Source organism: Mangifera indica, chromosome 11 (genome assembly GCF_011075055.1).
Source record: "Mangifera indica cultivar Alphonso chromosome 11, CATAS_Mindica_2.1, whole genome shotgun sequence".
Taxonomy (NCBI): domain Eukaryota; kingdom Viridiplantae; phylum Streptophyta; class Magnoliopsida; order Sapindales; family Anacardiaceae; genus Mangifera; species Mangifera indica.
The window spans coordinates 7,128,978-7,147,608 of NC_058147.1; the positions used below are offsets into that span (position 1 = coordinate 7,128,978).

The window sequence follows — 18,631 nt, forward strand, 5'->3', positions numbered from 1 at the left end:
AATATTCTTGGTTAAACCACTTATGATGGCTAGTAGAGACTAACCATAAACCAAATACCCAGAATCTGAGACTGCAGAACAGCTTAATTTAAGACTCGAGCTTATAAAATCACCTAATTTTACCAATATTTGCCAGGCATACCTTAACAATCGCTGCCAAACAAAAGCTGGAACTGGTAATAGAACACTTATAAAGTTATCCATCTTAAGATTTTCCGATAATTAATACAATTTTAAGATAGTCTATTACAGGATGATCTGACATACATGTGATCAGCTGCTATCTTTTAAGATTGGAAAGGTTAAACAGAGGGCAGCAGCAAAGCATTAAATGTGCGATGGGTGTGTTCTCCTCAAAATAAATAAATAAAGGCAAATCTTACAGAATCAAGCTGTCCTTAGTGGAGGAGACACCAGTATGACTCCATCTCCCCTTACAAAGAGAAATGGAACCGTGCGCTTTGTGCTCTGAAAGAAATGAAACAAGTTAAACAAGGCTTGCATATGTAAAACATGTGAAAATTTAATTACATATATATATTTTTTAAACTTCCGGGAAATCAGAAATGTGATCAAATAGTACCCTTTCAATCCCAAACTCACTGTTTCTACTTCCATTGTGTAATTTCTAGAGCAGATAATAATGCAATATAAGATTCAGGGAAAGAAATTTATGATTATCACATACCCGAACAATCTCTTCATAAGTTTCATCATCAATCTCAACAGTGGTAACAACTTCTTCAACATCCCCGAGTATCATATTTAAATGCTGATCATAAGCCTGCAAAGCTACATTGTCAGCCAAAGAAAGGAAAGACTGCTGAAGAACCATAATAATATTAATCCCTTTTTTGAAGGGTCAAATTATCGTAAAAAAATCTTTGCTTCTTCGAAAAAACAATTATACTGTCAAAAAATCTGTGATTTAATTTTCTTTAAGATCTATGTTTTATTAGAAAAAAGTAGTCTGTTTGAAGAAATAGATAAATAAAATACACAGTTTCTTCAACATGTTATCCCACCACAATATATTTTTTAATCTGAAACAGGGCAACTGATCTATATCCTCACATTGGCATGATAATTATAAAACATGCCTATCAACCCAAACAGTTGAAGCAACTTCTGTCTTTTCTTTCTTTTAATAAGCCATGAATGCATCGACGTTAGGTTATGAAACAATGTTGCCATCCAAAAATGCATAATGTAACTATTAACTTATATACTATCCTCGATGCATGTATACACATTTTTGTGAATCAATAAGCTCATAAATATTTGACCCCAACATCAAAATCAATCATATAAATGACAAAAAATCAGTACAATTGACAAATTCTCCCATTTATTATTGTTCACTGCTTCAAGAACCCTAAGCATGAATGCTCCCACAGAAACCTTCATTGCAAAACTATAACCCAAAAATTGCTTCAAACCATATCAAAACCATACAGAGTTGGCTACTTTTTATTGCTTCAACAAACTAACTCAAATTATAAGGAGCGTGCACTATCATTATAACTCCAATAAAAAAACAAAACACACCTTCTAAACAGAACATTCTCAGTCACTTAAATAGTTTCAACAGCCAGAAACTTCATTTAGTTTCCCATACTCCTCTAAACCGAAGACTTTGACAAAGAGAAGAAATTCAAATGAATTATTAGTCCACTAAACAAATGAGAAATAAAACAAAAAAAAAAATTGTTATGTTATCGTCTTATGTAAAACCCTAGGGCTAGCAAAGTGGGTTTCTGAAAATTTCAAGTACACAATTCAGATTAAAAAAACCTAGAATTCACCAAAAACACACCCAAATACCCACAAATTTAAACTCGAAAACAGAATTATAAAACAAAAGAAAAAAAACAAAGGAACACAGTGAATGAATTATACATGGAGTTTGCCCCGGAGTTCACGGTCGGATCGGAGCTTGACGTAAATACGCTCGTCGAGGCTAAGTCTGATGAGATCCAACGGCTCCTTAACTGCGCTTTCTTCTTCGGTTGCCATTGTTTTGTGAGTTTCTTCTTGACTTGGTCTCGTTCAGTATCTTGCGCTGAAACAAAATTGGCAGTCAATCCCGTCCACCTCAGCCAACCTTTAAAATGGACTAAATGAATTACATTTCCCAGCCCATAGTTGGCCTTCAAACCCCTTTTTTCATAAAAATTGTTAAGTTACACTTTTTCCACCCAAACATTAACTCCAACAACAAAAAAGGATCTTCAGATACAAGGTTTATAATTTTCTATTAAGCCAAAGGTTTTTTGATACCGATCTGGTCGTTCTCCGGCCATGAACACGACGAAGATGATGGGAAGAAATATGTTTGTCGAGTGACAGATTTGGATGATTCATCGTGTTTGTGGTCGAAGAACGATGATTACGTCTTCGTCCGGGATGTGAGAGGGAGCATGGATAGATGAGAGGTTAGTTGGAGAACGTTGTCAAAGAAGGAAGGTAAAGAATGAAACCTTAAAGGGAAAAAATAACTTTTCAAACTTCTGAGTGGAGGAAAATTATTAGTTTTTTAAATTATAGAGGAAAAAAATGAAATAAAATTTTAGTTTTTTAATATTATTGATTAAATAACAATTTTATCTTGTAGTTAACAATAAGTTAACTAAATTCGTTAGTTAAAAAGATAAAATTGTCATTTAACTAATTATATTAAAAAAATAAAATTTTATTTTATTTTTTCCCTAAACCCTAAACTAACAATTGCCCCTCACTTAGAGTTTTGAAAAGTTGCATTCTTTCCCATAAGATTTTAATTTTTCAGTGAGTTTTTATAGCGAATAGACACCTTCTCTGGTACTCTTCCAGCAAAGTCTCTTTCCTAACCATCCCTCGACACATCACTCATTGTCGTCTAGACAATAAATGATTTGTTCAGACGAATCGTCTTTATCTAAACAATTTGTCATCGTTCATACGAAGATGAAGCCATCGATGCACCGGGGAATGATCCAAAAAGAGAGATGACAACGGAGAGGGAGAAACTTTTGTCGGGAGAGCACCAAAGAAGGCAGTCGTTCATTAAAAAAAATTCATTGAAAAATTGAAACCTTAGGAGGAGAATATAACTTTTTAAAAATTTAGTTTGAGAGAAATTATTAATTTTTAAAATTTAAGAAGATAAAATCGTTGGGTAACTTGGGAAAAAATGTAAACTTTGGGTGGGAAAAGAGTAGAATAAATCATATAATGAATTAAAACATTAAGCCATTTACATAATTCATGCTGCATGGATTGGATAAATGAAACTAACATCATCCAATTAAAAACAATTTTTGGTTAGCAATATTATGTATAATAAAATCATCTTAACTTAACAACCTTTTGCATTTAAAAATAACAGGAGGAAAAAATAGATGAAATGTGAAAATTTGTTATTTTATGATTTTAAGAATAACAATTTAAGGTAGTTTGAATAAGAAATAGTCATTCTCCTTATAAATTATTATTCTAGATTTTAGTTCTAGGATCAATGTTTTTGGGCAACATATACAAATTAATTAGGGTGACCACCATTTTCCCACCCAAGGTTTAGTCCTAAAACACTTTTTCACCTCTAGTTGACCTAAGTTAAATTTTTTACCCAAAAATCTAATATAAATAGCAATCCTACCCAAAATTATACTTTATTGATGCAAAAAAAAAAAAAAAAAAAAGGAGTGAAATTACTATTTTACCTTAACTATTTCATTATTATATAACCCCTAAATGAACAAAAATTAAAAATAATAATTTTTCAAATATCCAAATTAATGAGAAACCACTTATTATTATTATTTTTTAATTCTTATCCTTTTTTCAAATTAAAATTAATGATTTTTCACAAAATTCAGTGTTAAGGTTTCCTCTTTCTATATATAAATATCTAGCTATCTTACTTCATGAAATATAGGCTATTGCATTGAGAAAATGTAAGACATGCTATTGTGCCTCCCAGCATTTGTGGGCAATCAAGCATTTAAATTCTTCGAGATTTTCCTTTAGGCCAAAAGACTTGTTCCCACTCAAGGTTTGATGTAATCTCAAATTTTCATTTGTTAACTTTTATAAACCTAAAATTTTATTTATGAACTTACTTCTGTTAAAATTCTCTTTCAAATATAAGGGTAAAATTATCATTTTAATAATAATATTAAAAATAAGTATAATTTATTATATTTTTTCTTAAGTTTTAAAAACTAATAACTTCACCTATATCTAAAATTTTTCAATTTTGAAAAGTCACATTTTCTCTCGTCTCAAACCTAGGGTTTTTTTTTTAACCTCTCCCGTCACCATCTTTGTTTCTAACAACCTCTTGTTTCCACCCTAAACCTCGACAAAGTTTTCCATTCAATGACTAATGTGTTCTACAAGGCGTCTTGATGAAGATTTGGTCGGTGATTATCGTCAATTTGGACGCGTCTTCGTGAATGAAGATACCATCCATATCGGCGATGAACGCCACCATCTTGTCTAGACACATCCATCTCGTCTGGGGTGGCGTTTGTCATTGATTTGGATAGCATCTTTGGTGAAGGTGTTCATCCAGAACATGTTACACATTTTGGACGGTGTTTGTCGAATCCAAACGGGTGCTGGAGAGGTGGAAAGGGGAATATGTGGTAGATCAACGATGATGGTTTATGAGTGAAATTGTTAGTTTTTAAAATTTGAGAGAAATTTTTTAATAAATTATATATATTTTAATATTATTGTTAAAATAACTATTTTACTTTTATATTTAATTAAGAATTGTAATAAAAGTTAATTCATGAGTGAGACTTTGAGTTTTTGAAAGCTGACAAGTGTAAGTTTAGAATTACAACAAACCTTGGATGGGAACAAGTCTTTATGAGATTTGTTTTATATTGCAATTCTAGTTATCTCTAAATTTCCTATAATATCTACAAGAATTGAAGAATTAACATCACATGCAACTAAAAACATATCAACACAAAAGCACCTGCCACATTGTCAACAATACAAAAACATACTCTATCAACTCATGCATCTCACATCATGCTCATATTTTCTCCTTCCCACTTACCAACACACACACACATATCCTCCTTGAACCACAAGGGATCAAAACCACAACTGTCATATTATCATGGCGCAATTCTTTTTTATTTTTCAACAAATTAATAATACATTTTCTGTTGCCTAATTACTATGAGAAATTCTCGAATCTACCATTATCATATCATACATAATTAATTAATTAAAACAAATTAATAATTGTAATGATAGTTAATCGCATTTCTGATGGATAAATCAAATGTTTGTTACACCCACATGAACCACACCTTTCAATTAATGCCCCCAAACTGTATATTGCTATAGCCAACAGGCAGAAACAGTCAAAGGGGGTCAGGCTCAAAGGCGTTGGTTTAATAAGAAAAAAAGGCTAAAAAATTAATTAAAATTAAAAAAAATTAAAGTTTCATAATTTAATGAACTGTCTTATAAAAGCATGCTGATCAGCCTGTTATTCAATTGTAAAGCTATAGCTGGCACTCAGGAGTCCACTGTCCACCCAATACAGGCCATATGTAGGAGGAGGACCACATAATTTCAAAACAGAAAGATTTGAGGCTTCAGTGGAGAGATTTTCATGCAGCTAAGGGTCAAGAAATGATCAATATTTATATTCTCTCCAGATAAAAGCTTTCTGATTGATGTTAGGTCTCTCATCTCCATATACCAGTTTCTTTGTATCCCGCACTGACATTTGCAGTTGCAATTCATTTACATTAATAATATTTACACGTTATTTATTTCCCTCTCAAAAAAATTATAACAGGAGATGATGGTTAGTGTTGCTGACTGTGGCAAAAGGTGTCAGAGGTGTGGTCCATCGAAGCAGAGAGTGGTATTGTCTACAATACTTACTTCTATGAGTGCATGTATGAGAAACTCCCGAAATATAAAACCTATAATACAAAGAGTGTTAGTGTATGTTGTAGAAACTATTCATGTTATCGATTTCAGAATATTTCTTCTTATATGTATGTAGATATGATTTATTAATAAAAAAATAATTATTTTGTTTATATACGTAAACTGTTTTTTTTTTATTTATAGTAATATAAAGTATATATATAAATAGTATAGATAATTTTCTTAATATATAAAACTGAATTATTGAATTCTTCTTTATGGTTATGATATAAGTTGAACAATAATATCATATAGTAGATATACTGAATGCCTCCGTTAAATATCATGTGCTGATATTAGTGCGGATGCCGATGATGGTTATGTCGTTAGGGTATTAGTGTGGATTAATAGTTAGTAAACCGTTTTTTGAATGTGATCAATAAAGATAAATCATATAGTCATTAAATTATACTTAATGACTGATCGTATAATTATACTAGTATGCAAAATAATCCTATGACCTGAGACGTCATAATTGGATCCAATATAGATGCATATAATTTATATGGTGTATAAACATGGATAACCACACTTCATACTAAAGGCCATTTTGTTCATATGTTGTTTGTATATAAAGACAAATGATGATTAAAATATGATCTATAGACTCAAAAATATTGGGTCTAGAATATCCACTGATTTAATCTAGATCTGAGTTTTGAAAAAAATGTTAATAAATATTAGAAACCAAAATCTCTGACCAAAGTATAATGTAAGTTATTCAAAGGGTGTTCGTGATGACATGTTTTGAATATATTGATCGACAATTTGTAGGGAATTGAAATTAGGGTTTTGACTAATCGTGAGCCTTAAATCGATCAGAATTAGACAACAAAAGGATCTTATCTATATGAAATGTATGATTGGAAAAGTAGGTTCGATAGAGTGTTTCTTTATTGTGGCTTACCGGTTTTGACACATTATTAGATGTTTATCATAGTCGTTAAGTTTTTTGAATAGGTTTTTGGATTGTCTGAAAAAGGGCTTACGACTATGCCACATTAAACTTAAAGGGTCACACTAATAAACTAAACATTTTGAGAATAATGATTGATTATCTAGCACTTTTTGAATGATAATAAAACTAAAATCATATCAAGTGTCACATGGGTATAAAAGTAATATTTTAAAAGTTAAGATATTAGTGAGATTGAATTAGGGTGATAAAGTATTTATTTGATATACTTACATGATCATAATTTAAATTGAGAATTTAAAGGGACCAAATAACAAATATGAAATTGTTAATTAGCTGCCACTATAAAATGGGCTTTTTGTTCTTTTTAGCACATTAGTTCATTTGAACTAAAAATTCTCTCACAAAAAAGAAAAAGAAACGGCTCTCCCTTCCTTCTCTCTAGATACGCCTCTCAACCTTAATGTTTTTGCTTGGTTGGTGCATCTCTTTGGAGATTTTTCACTTGAGAGGCTATTTTCCAGCATCTCCATCAAAGAAAGAAGCAAAGAATAGGTAAAATCACTAATCCTTCTCCATATTTTTCTTCTACATTAATTCATACTTATATGTCATATGTATATTGTTTTTCCATCCTAATCTTCACCAAGTTCTTTCAAACACTTAGAAACTTGAATGAACAAATAAAAAAATTTGGTGGGGCTTGGCCTTGATGTTAGAGTGAAAAAGTCTAAAATTTGAATCTCCACATTCAACTTAACTTGATAAATATTTTAACATAATTTATACCAAACCTTCATACAATTACACAGGAAAACATTATGTTTGTATGCAGATGTCACATAAAATTTAAAAAAAGAAAAAAAAAGGTTGCTGTTTACTGTATTATCACTTAAAACAAGTGAAATTACTCTAAAAACAGAAAACGCCTAAAATGTTTTATAGAGAAGCAAGCACGTGATCCAATATCCATGTTGATATATATATACATATGAAGAACACTTATTGACAAGTTTTGTTTTAAAAGGTGGTCTTAGAACTGCCGCAGTCCAGAACTTTTGAAAGAATAAGAGTGCTCTGGTTTCTGTCTCCTATTTTAACCCATTCAAGATAAGAGCAAGTATTATAAAGCGTTTTTGGTTCACATATTAATTTGTCTTACTAGGTGTTGTTGGTTTAGTCCTAAAAATAACGATCTGATTCGGATAAAGTTTTTTGTTATAAAAAAAAAAAATTAACTTAGCGTTTGTTAATCATACTAAGCAGATCAACCAATTATAACAATATATATTTAGGATTTATGCATTAATAATAAGGCATAAATAACAAACATTAATTGGCCAGAATGAAAGTTTCTTTTATGATAAAATTATAAAACATAAATAACAATTTTTTATCCACAATTAAACTCTGTTAATAAAAAAATAATATTAATGAATGGAATTATCATTTTTTATTAAAATTATCATATAACTCTAAATTAACAAACATTAAAAATAACCTTTTAAAAATATAAATTATATAAGAAGTTACTTAATTTCATTTCATTGCATTCTCACCTCTTTTTTCCCTTTTCTTATAAGTAGGTGTGTTTTTGTCATATAATTTATGTCATATATTTTTTAAGGGGGTGATAGAATTCAAAAAAGTTTGGGGGTCTTTGTAGAAATTGAATTAAATACAATAGTGGTTTTTAAAGGTCAAATTGTCATGTTTAAAATATTTGAGTATAATAAAAAGTTATACTTTTCATTTTTAAAATTAATAGAATGTAAAATTACTATTTTACCCTTGTCATATTATTTTTTTAATAGAATTTGAGTTGGATTGAAAAGATGTTAATTTTGTAAACTAGAGGTGGAAATGTGTTCTTAGACTAAACCTTGGGTGGGAAAATGTTAATTACTCAATGCTAAAAAAATATATTTTTAAAAATAAAAAATATTTAAAATTTTATAGGCCAAAAGACTTAATCCCACCCAAGGATTAGTCCGTCTCCAGATACTAATCCGCAGGGTATTAAAAACTTAAATACCCACCATTTGTCTAACTTTTATTAAATTTTACAGTTAATTATAAGGGTAAAATCATTATTTTTTTATTAATATTAAAATAAATAAAATTATATCTCATTTTCCACTTATAATTTAAAAAACTAACAAGTCTCCCACCTAAAAATTTTAAAAGTTGTATTTCCTCTTGCTAAGGTTTACTTTCTATCTTTTTGTTCTCCGGTGACTGAACTCTTGTCAAGACCGTCTTCATCCACCCTTCTCCCTTTTCTCCAACAATGAAGCTTGCTAACAAGAAAAGAAGCCTCGGATGATGACTGATTGAAAATGAAGAAGCCGAATTGACTTCATAAGGTTTCAAACTAAATCATTTTAGGTTTTAAACCAAACCAAACCAAACTGAAAAAATATGTTTTGGATTACGGTTTGAACTATTGTTATCACTATCCTACGATACATTTTACATAATACACGATATGTATCATAGGATACAATATGATATATGCAAAAAATGATACTTATTATAAAATGTATCGAATTAATACAATATAACAAACGTATCATATGATATGATACATATTATTGATATAAATCAATACACTTTTTTTAGAGAAAATGATGATGTAGTGGGGTGTATATAAAAATTTTTAAAATGTTAACAGTATTTGTGATTTTTTTAAATGATGACATGTCAATTACAAATTTTTATTATTTTATTTTTAAAAGACATATAAAATGATACAATACATGATATATGATATGGAAAATAAAAATTTTAATACACTATACGATTCATAATTTGACTATTATAGTTTAAACCTTTTAAAATAATTCAATTATATATATATATATATATATATATATATATATATATATATATATATATATAAAATTATATAAAATTAATTGAAATATAATTTTCTTAAAATATAATATAAATATTTAAAATAAGTATAAAATATATATATAATATACATGTAAAGAAAATGATAAAATCAATATGAAAAAATAAGTTGTATACCCAATTTTTTATTAGAAAATTCTGTCAAACATAATTTATCATTTTGTATATATTTAAAAAAATACAATTTATGGTTTGAAAATTACCCAAACCGCAACCTAAATTGAAAATAATAGTTTAAAAAATTTTCAACCCTTACCAAACAATTTTACAAACCAAACCAAATTAAACTTAATTTTTAAATGGTTCGATTCGGTTTTACTGTTTGAATTGAATTATAGACACCCCTATTGAATTCATATATGCTAACCAGGAAACTTGGAAAGGGTTTGCTTTTTCTATTCAAAAATCAAAATAAATAAACATAATTAACCATGAGCAAAACATAAACAAAATTTATTTGATGTTTTGTTTCTAATAATAAGAATTTTTCAAGTTGAAAGTATAGTATGAAATTTCTTTATTATTTGGGTTTAGTAAAAACTCGTGGGCAATACTAAAAATATTTTTTTAGAGATAAGACCATTTTTATGTAATAGAATTCAAGTTTAATTAAATTCTAATTTTGGTTACTGAATACAAGTTGGACATCTAAAAATCTCCGAAAATTTCCGTTAATTTAGTTTAAAAAAAAAAGGTTCACTGTGTTGTCATCTTGATAGCTTTACTGCTTCTCTTCTTTATATATAGAACTGCTTCTAATCTATCTAACCATTACAAAAGGCCCGTTTAAGGCTAGAGAAAATGGTGCAAATGAAGCCGTACATGGCTTTGCTGCTTGTTGAGCTTTCTTACGCAGGCATGGCCTTGTTATCCAAGGCCGCAGTTACTGACGGAATAAGCCCTTCTGTGTTCGTGGTCTATCGTCAAGCTTTAGCCTCTCTTGCCTTAGCTCCTTTCGCTTTCTTTATTGAAAGGTTTGCTTCGATCACTCACAATTTCTAAAGCTTGTGGATAATATTGTGTTGATGACTAGAATTTGTAATTTGCAGTAATGAGATCTCTCCCTTATCATACTACCTGCTTGGCAAGATCTTCCTACTTGGCTTAATTGGGTATGTATGAACTTTGTTGCAATTCTATTCAGGATTTTGCAATCGGTCAAAGCAAGAATTAATGCCATCAAATTTCTTCCATATGCAAAAATTGCAGGCCCTCCCTAAGTTTAAATCTCTACCTTGTTGGAATAAACTATACAACAGCCACATTTGCCGCTGCAATCCCCAACACTCTTCCCGCCACTACGTTTGTCTTGGCTGCTCTCTTAAGGTAATCAAAACAAGACATAATAAATTCATTTTCACTTTAGAAATTTTTAAATTATCCTGAAGTAATGGTTTTACAATTATTTCAGAATGGAAAGCGTTTCCATCAGACATATTTATGGCATTGCCAAAGTGTTGGGTTCTGTCGTAAGTTTTTCTGGGGCTTTAGTATTTGCCTTAGTGAAGGGGCCTTCTCTTCCAATCTTGCATTGGCATGCAACCACCGCACATTCTTCAGAAAAACATCCATCTTTAGAAGAATGGATCAAAGGCGCTTTCATTATGATTTCAGCCAACACATTCTGTTCTTTGTGGCTTGTTTTGCAGGTTATTATTATCATCTCCTACGCGATCACTTTCATCCCTTTTATATTTTGATGCTATCTTATATATATTTTTTCTCTTTATCAGGGTATAATTTTTCAGCAATATCCTGCAAAAATACGTCTTACCACTCTCCAATGCTTCTTCAGTTGGATACAGTCAGCTATTTGGGCTGCTGTGGCTGAAAGACATAATCCATCTGCCTGGAAACTTGGGTGGAATATTGACCTTCTTTCTGTGGCCTATTGCGTAAGTTTCATTCATTTTCATCTATACAATTTTTTAGTTTTTTAAATTTACTGTATTAGTATTCATTTCATTTAACTCTAAAATATTAATTACAAGGATATCATATCAATCAAACCACAAGTTTATACTTTTGCACCGCGATTGTAATTATGCTGCATTTTATTAAGTTCTGACTATATAATGCAATCAATATGACGCTGGCAGGGCGTGGTTGTAAACGGCATTACTTATTTGCTGCAAGTTTGGGCTATTGAGAAGAAGGGGCCAGTTTTCGCAGCATTGTTCACACCAGTTGCTCTTATTGTAACAGCACTCTTCTCAACATTCTTTTTTAAAGAAACCCTCTTCTGGGGAAGGTCCATACACAACTCTTTCTCTGCACCATACATACACACACACACACACACGCACGCACTTATATTCTAATATTCTTTATGTAAATCTGTCCATTTTTAAATATTGTGCCTATGGGGTGCAGTGTTGGTGGGGCTGTGTTGCTGGTTGTTGGTCTCTATAGTGTGTTGTGGGGAAAGAACAAAGAAGCAAAAACAGTAACAAATGATGAACAAAATCCTGGAACTGATGCGGAACTACAAAAAAGCCATGAGAATACCACAATCAAGTCTGCATCTCAACTAGAGCTAGCTAGCTAGATATAAAAAGTTTGTCATCTCTTCAGCTTTTTCTTTCTTGTCTTTTTTCAGATTGCAGTATTGTATATCAGCTTCAATTAATTCAATTACATGAGAACAATTCTTCATAATTCAATTAAAAATGATTCCAAGTAGAACATACATAAAACAAAGCCAATACACATTCATAAACTTTAATTTAATATGATATCTCAGGCTCCAAAAATAAAATGAGGCCACTGATTAATGGTTCATCTAGGATTAATTTCTCCATCTAAATGTCCTGACTATATTATACATCACAACAAGTATTTGTAATTGGGCATGCTCTTTTGCAGGGCACATGAGGACCTCCTCCAAATTGACTCCATCTTATTTATGTCCTCCGAATTCAAAAGCTCTCCCGGTCATTTCAAATTTGCTATCTCTATTTGCTCTTAATTTTCAAACAAATACACATAATAAAACAAGTGAATGTTACGTGGAAACTCAAGTAATTTGTACTGAAAGCAAACAATCAACAAATAGGGCAAAAAGAAAAAGTACACTAAAATTTATGTGGAGCACCTACCTTGAATTTGAATCATCATATCCAAGAATCTCCACTTGGACACGAATTTTGCAAACGCGAACCCAAACAACTTCAGTCTTTAACATAATTCTCCACATCTTCAACAAAATCCCCTTAGGGCATGTCTCAATACTAAATACCGACAGAGTTCAAGCAAGTCCCCTAAGGGCATGTCTCAATGCTTGAACTTGGTGATTGAATACTAATCTTCTTTGCAGAATTGTTGCCTTTAGTAAAAATATCCTATACAAAATGATACCTGACATCTATATGCTTAGATCTCTCATAATACATTTGATCTTTTGTCAAGTGAATTGCTTTTTGACTCTCACAATGAACAACAATAGAAGTGGACATAAAGCGGATATACCTACATTCAGCACAAATAAAAGGCAATATACCAAAGTTTGAGAATAAATAAAATAATAAGAATGCAGTTCTATATATTTCATCTCAAACATACCATATACTTTCAGACTATACAAGAAATTTTCTAAGATTACACATTTTATGTTTTGTTGCTCTTCATGATCATCTTATGTAAAGAAAGCTACATAGATGATCCAATGTTTTCATAAGTAAGACTTTGTTTTTTTTTTTTGCATTTTAGTGACAAACAAGTCAAATTGAGAAGATGAGTTGTTTTTCAAAAGCACTAAAGCAAAAATATTCAACATGAAAAGAAAGAAAATTCAAGCATTTACCATCCAGCAGAACAAAATGTACTGCCTCCATGAATCGGGTATGATAAACAGGCCGCTTCTCTGGATCCTTTGCAAGTGTGAGAAGATTTTGATGCAACAAAACGTCTTCCACTCTATCCATATTGATATCAAGCCCATAACTAATACAAAAAAGGATGCAACTTAATTTACTAATAATGTAATTAATCATAGTTCCAGCCAAAAGAGATCAGAATTCAAGATAATAGAAAAAATAATTAAAAGATTCAACAAAGACTTTATTTTCTTTGTTAGATTTTTATTTATGGAAGTAATATCTGAAGCTTTTTATTGCAAACTATGTACAGAAGATTAATTAAAAAACAATGTTGGTGGATTCTAACATAAGTTTAGAATGTATTTGGGAAGATTCTGTTAGAGCAAGGGTGCACGTGAAGAGAAGGAAGGGAAGAAGAAATGCCAACACAGGTGGACAGCCTATGGAGATGACAGATGACACTCTCTCAGAAATTAGACAAGCAGCAGATTCCCAGCAAGAAAATCAGGGCATGCAAGCAAGAGTAGGGACCACAGAGATATGCTGTGTTGAGCTGGCGCAATCTGATTTGGGAGCCAGCTATGGTGAGCGAAGGAAGAAAAAGAGACCTGGAGAGCATGAAAGAGGCAGAGAAGAAAATGGTGAAAACAGCCTCTCGAATGCTGGAAGGGAGACATTTGAAGTGTTTCTGGAATTAGTTATATTTTCCGAGTTGTGTTCTTATTTTCTGGATTGTAGTTTGTGTTGGTATTTTGGCTTGTTAATCTGTTCTGTTATGAATAAGAGGTTAATGTGGAAATCTTCTATGAATGCTTTTGACATTTTATTAATACAAAAGGAATTCCACTGTTGCAATTGTCTTTGCAAATTACATTATCAAATTCTGCAGATCTTCTTTACACTAGTTACAATCGTTTACACAACCCCAGACATTTCCAGGTACCTAACAGATTCTATGTAACTTTGGACTTCATTGTGCTAGTTATCCACAATAGAAAACATGCCTATATAAAGGCTCCATTTAGAGCTGTAAGAACAATGATAAATTGTGATTAGTAAAAATTCATCCAAGAGTTGTTTGCTTTCCTTTACCTTAACAGCTATTTTCTCAAAACCCAAGTTTATCTTTTCTATGATTTATATCTACCTTTGATCCTCTTTTTTCTGCTAAGTTCTAATTTCAATTTCTGGATCCATAGACCCTATTGTCAAGCTATATCAAAAGAAGGTATAGTGCAAGAAGAGAAGTTCGCAAAGCCCCACCAATAAAAGTTGCATACAACTCAACTCAAGAGGCCAAGCCTTCACAGTAAACCATGTAAACAACAAAGGAAAAAAAATGAAAACATATATAAAGATCCAATAGTGAAAATAGTGAAAGCATATTCCTGATGACTCAAGCAGATATCAGCACCAGGAAAACATAAATTACCAAAAAAAAAAAAAAAGAAAAGAAAAAAATGGAAATCAAGCGAAAATTGCTTCTCATGCCCATCAAAATAATTCCCTGTCAACATCCATTTTTTCCTTTCTTTTAACTTTTTTTTTTGTTTTTAACCAAACAAAGCAACAAAAAATCATTAAGTCATTTACCAACAAAATAAAAATGAACTAACAAAAGAAGATCAAATCTACATGACTACATGCAACATACTAACACAGTGTGACTCCATCCGTACAATCCGAATCTTTCTATTCAGCTTGAACAACTTAAAATAACAAGAATAATGTTCACATTCAAAATTAAAACAGCAAACTCAAAATCAGTTTCTTTCAAAAGAAAAAAAAAAACGTACACGTATATATTTGTATGATTACCTCGCAGGCGATTATTGAAGTGAGCATCCAACTGTTCGCGAAACTCCGGATTATACACAGCCTCTTCATTTCCACACTATACCAACCGATTAAACATGTCGTTTCGCAAACCGTAGTTACTAAAACTCCCGAAGCTACGTGGTGGAGACGAGCTGCTCTTCTAGAGTTAAAAATTTTTAATACAATCTGTTAATCCGACACAACATGATACGGAAAATATTAGGTTAGAGTTAAGTTTTTGATATAAAATTTATTTTGGGTTAATCTGATATGATTCGAAATTAATTGTGATATTATTAGAGTTCACGCAAAAGTAATCCGATACGATATGATACGAAAAATATCGAGTTAGGGTTGAGTTTTTTATATGAAATTTATTTCGACTTAAAATTAAATCAGGTAATGTTAGAGTTTACACGAAAGTAATTCGATACGATTCGAATTGATACGAATGTTTTGGATAAATATTATTTTAAAATATTACGTATAATTGTATTTTTATATAATTATAATTACTCATATGATTATTTATTTTTATTTAAATATTTTATTTTATTATTAATTAGTAAGAATTTGATTTGGTTAGTCAGATTATAGATATCTTTTTTAAAGATTTTACTTATATTATAATTATATGTTGCATTTTTATAGTAATAATTTGAAATTTTTACATATTACATATAATTGTATTTTTATTTAATTATAATTACTCATATTATTTTTTTTTATTTAAATATTTTTTTATTTAAATATTTTATTTTATTATTAAGTCGTAAAAATTTGATTCGGTTAGTTAGATTATTGACATGTTTTTAGATCATTTGTCAATAAGAGAAAATGTTATATTGTATGTTTTATTAATAATAGGTTGCGATAATTTAGTGAAAAAATTAAAACAATAAAAACACTTTGAAGAGTGAAAATAATAAATAATTTTGGATCAAATTGGGTCAGTTTGGATTAACTCGAATATTAAAGGGTTGAGTTAGGGTTAAAAAATTTTAACACGATTTTAATTCTAATCAGATTAGAGTTAAAGGTTTTTGACATGAAACTCGAAATAACACGAAACGAAGACGCAAACTGCTAGGTCTACTCTCTCCCACTCCTTTAGTCCAATCCATAGCGCTTTACTTTCAAGAATCCTTTTTCCAAGTCTGGTTTAGAAGGAAAAATGTGATTTGTCAGAATTAAAAAACTTTAGATAAGAGTGAAATAATTAGTTTTTAAAATTTGAAGAAAAATATAATAAATTATATATATTTTTAATAATATTATTAAAATGATGAATTTATTCTTAATTTTAACTGAAAATTTGAATAGAATTTATCTCATAGATAAGTGTTTAAGTTTAAAAAAAATTAGAGTACAAGACTTTCAGATTTCAATATGCTTTAGGTGGGAGCAAGTCTTTTGGCCTATTTTTTTTTATATCAGAAGAAGGCATCTGAAAAGGGAGCAAAAGGGGAGGAAGAGACATCTGGCTAATGACGGTCTACTTTAAGCTCGAATGACTATCAGGGCTGATTCAAAATTTCCAAAATCCGATCCAAAATGGAACTTAAACCCGGTGAAAACGGATTGCGAACCTAGCTAATCAACCAATTTCGTATAAACAAGTCTTACCATCAAGAGTAAATTTTTTATGAGAATAAAATAAAAGGAAATTACATTAAAATTTAGGTCCACTTGCACAAGGTAGGTTAAGCATTGGATATTAGGTACGTAGATTGTGCACATACATGGAACGTGATACGCCGCCATGAAATTTATTACGAACTGCTCAATTCAAACTAGGGAAAGGGCTAATTTTCCATCCAAGTTTTGGTCAAAATTCAAAATCATATTTATGACAGATGAAAAATTCAAATATTTATTCATAAACTAATTGTAATCTAAATTTTCAGTTAGAAACAGAGGTAAAATTCTCATTTCATCCATACGTCTTAAAACCTAAAAAAATTATATCATTTCACCCCTTAGTTTAGAAAACTTACATTTACCCCTTCAATTAAACTTTAAAAAATTCACTTCCCCCCTTTTCAGATTTCATCTCCTGTGGCTTAAGGAATCGATTGACGATCGGAAAGAAACAAACGCTTCTCTGATGAAGGGCAACCCTTCGTCATCCAGATCTAGATAATGAAGAGTCATCCAAATTGGCAAGAAGAGACAAAAGACGATGAGTCGTCATTTTTTACTTTGTCCATACGCAACAACGAAGGAAGATGAAGCGTTGTCCTTCGTCATTTGGATGAAACGATGAAGGACGACGCTTCGTCGTTGCGTTTGGATGATGCAACAAAGGACGACTCATCGAATCTTTTAGATGATGAAGGACGACTCTTCGTCATCGTCATCCTTCATTGTCACGTTTGGATGATTGTCCTTCATTGTCTTTCTTGATTGGATTTGAAAGATGGGTGGGTCATCGGTCGGAATGATGGTCTTCGAAAAATAAATAAAACCTAAAGGTGAAATCTAAACTTTTCAAACTTTGTGAATGAGTTGAAGTGTTAGTTTTTAAAATCTAAAGGGAGGGGATGGGGGGGGGGGGGGGGGGGGGGGGAAGGAATGATATAAATTTCAAAGTTTTATGGTTATGGGTAAAATAACGATTTTACTCCTGCTTCTAATTGAAAATTTAGACGACAATTAGACTCTGGGTGAATGTTTAAGTTTTTCATCTGTCGTAGGTATGATTTCGAGATTAGGCTAAAATTTGGGTGGGAAATAGTCCTTTTCCCTTCAATCTATTTCGAATATTACTTCAACAAAAAATCATAATCTTTGCTGTCATAAACATGCCATTGATGGAATGGAAAATATATATTCCATAATTGCGTAACTAAAAATAGAATGATCCGCCATGTATATGAACCGTATCTACGTAGTTTCATATTGCCTCTAGAACACCATTACTATTTCCTAGTACTTTGATTATACCCCAGTTACCTAGCTAAAAGTTTAATTTTGTTTAAATTCCTACCATTACCTTAAAACACTTATTCTGCTTCGACTTTTTGCCTAATATTATACCATTATATACAGGATTTCTTAAAAGCTGATCTAAATTTTTATGTAAAATTTGAAAAATATAAATGTTTATTAAAGACGCATAATATATAATTAAATTTATAAATAAATTTTTGGTTACTTCATTTTATAAGTTTTAATATTTGGTTCTTCACAGTTAACATTTTCCTAAATAAAATGT

The 18,631-nt window shown here is 30.7% G+C and overlaps 2 protein-coding genes and 1 long non-coding RNA gene across 4 annotated transcripts; 1 reads left to right on the plus strand and 2 right to left on the minus strand.

The window, feature by feature from the left end:
* Nucleotides 1–154: 154 nt before the first annotated feature.
* On the minus strand, nt 155–2,100 carry LOC123229027 (sm-like protein LSM3A). The gene is made up of 3 exons (XM_044654583.1): nt 1,900–2,100; nt 689–784; nt 155–468 (listed from the first exon to the last, which is right to left on the minus strand). Exons 1-3 carry the CDS (start codon nt 2,014–2,016, stop codon nt 388–390), a joined length of 294 nt encoding a protein of 97 aa, XP_044510518.1. The 5' UTR covers nt 2,017–2,100; the 3' UTR covers nt 155–387.
* A 5,160-nt stretch (nt 2,101–7,260) lies between these two features.
* LOC123230060 (WAT1-related protein At1g43650-like) lies at nt 7,261–12,731 on the plus strand. 2 transcript variants are annotated; one of them, XM_044656161.1, is made up of 9 exons: nt 7,261–7,417; nt 10,559–10,752; nt 10,828–10,890; nt 10,988–11,104; nt 11,190–11,427; nt 11,512–11,673; nt 11,878–12,029; nt 12,152–12,335; nt 12,644–12,731. In XM_044656161.1, the coding sequence occupies exons 2-8, from the start codon at nt 10,580–10,582 to the stop codon at nt 12,324–12,326; spliced, it is 1,080 nt and encodes a 359-aa protein (XP_044512096.1). In that variant the 5' UTR covers nt 7,261–7,417; nt 10,559–10,579; the 3' UTR covers nt 12,327–12,335; nt 12,644–12,731. The 2 variants fall into 2 exon arrangements, with proteins under 2 accessions (XP_044512096.1, XP_044512095.1); XM_044656160.1 differs by lacking the exon at nt 12,644–12,731 and having other exon boundaries at nt 12,152–12,433.
* Nucleotides 12,408–13,869, minus strand: LOC123230061. The gene is made up of 2 exons (XR_006505008.1): nt 13,581–13,869; nt 12,408–13,246 (listed from the first exon to the last, which is right to left on the minus strand). It is a non-coding gene; the product is annotated as an uncharacterized LOC123230061 (long non-coding RNA).
* Between the last annotated feature and the right edge of the window lie 4,762 nt (nt 13,870–18,631).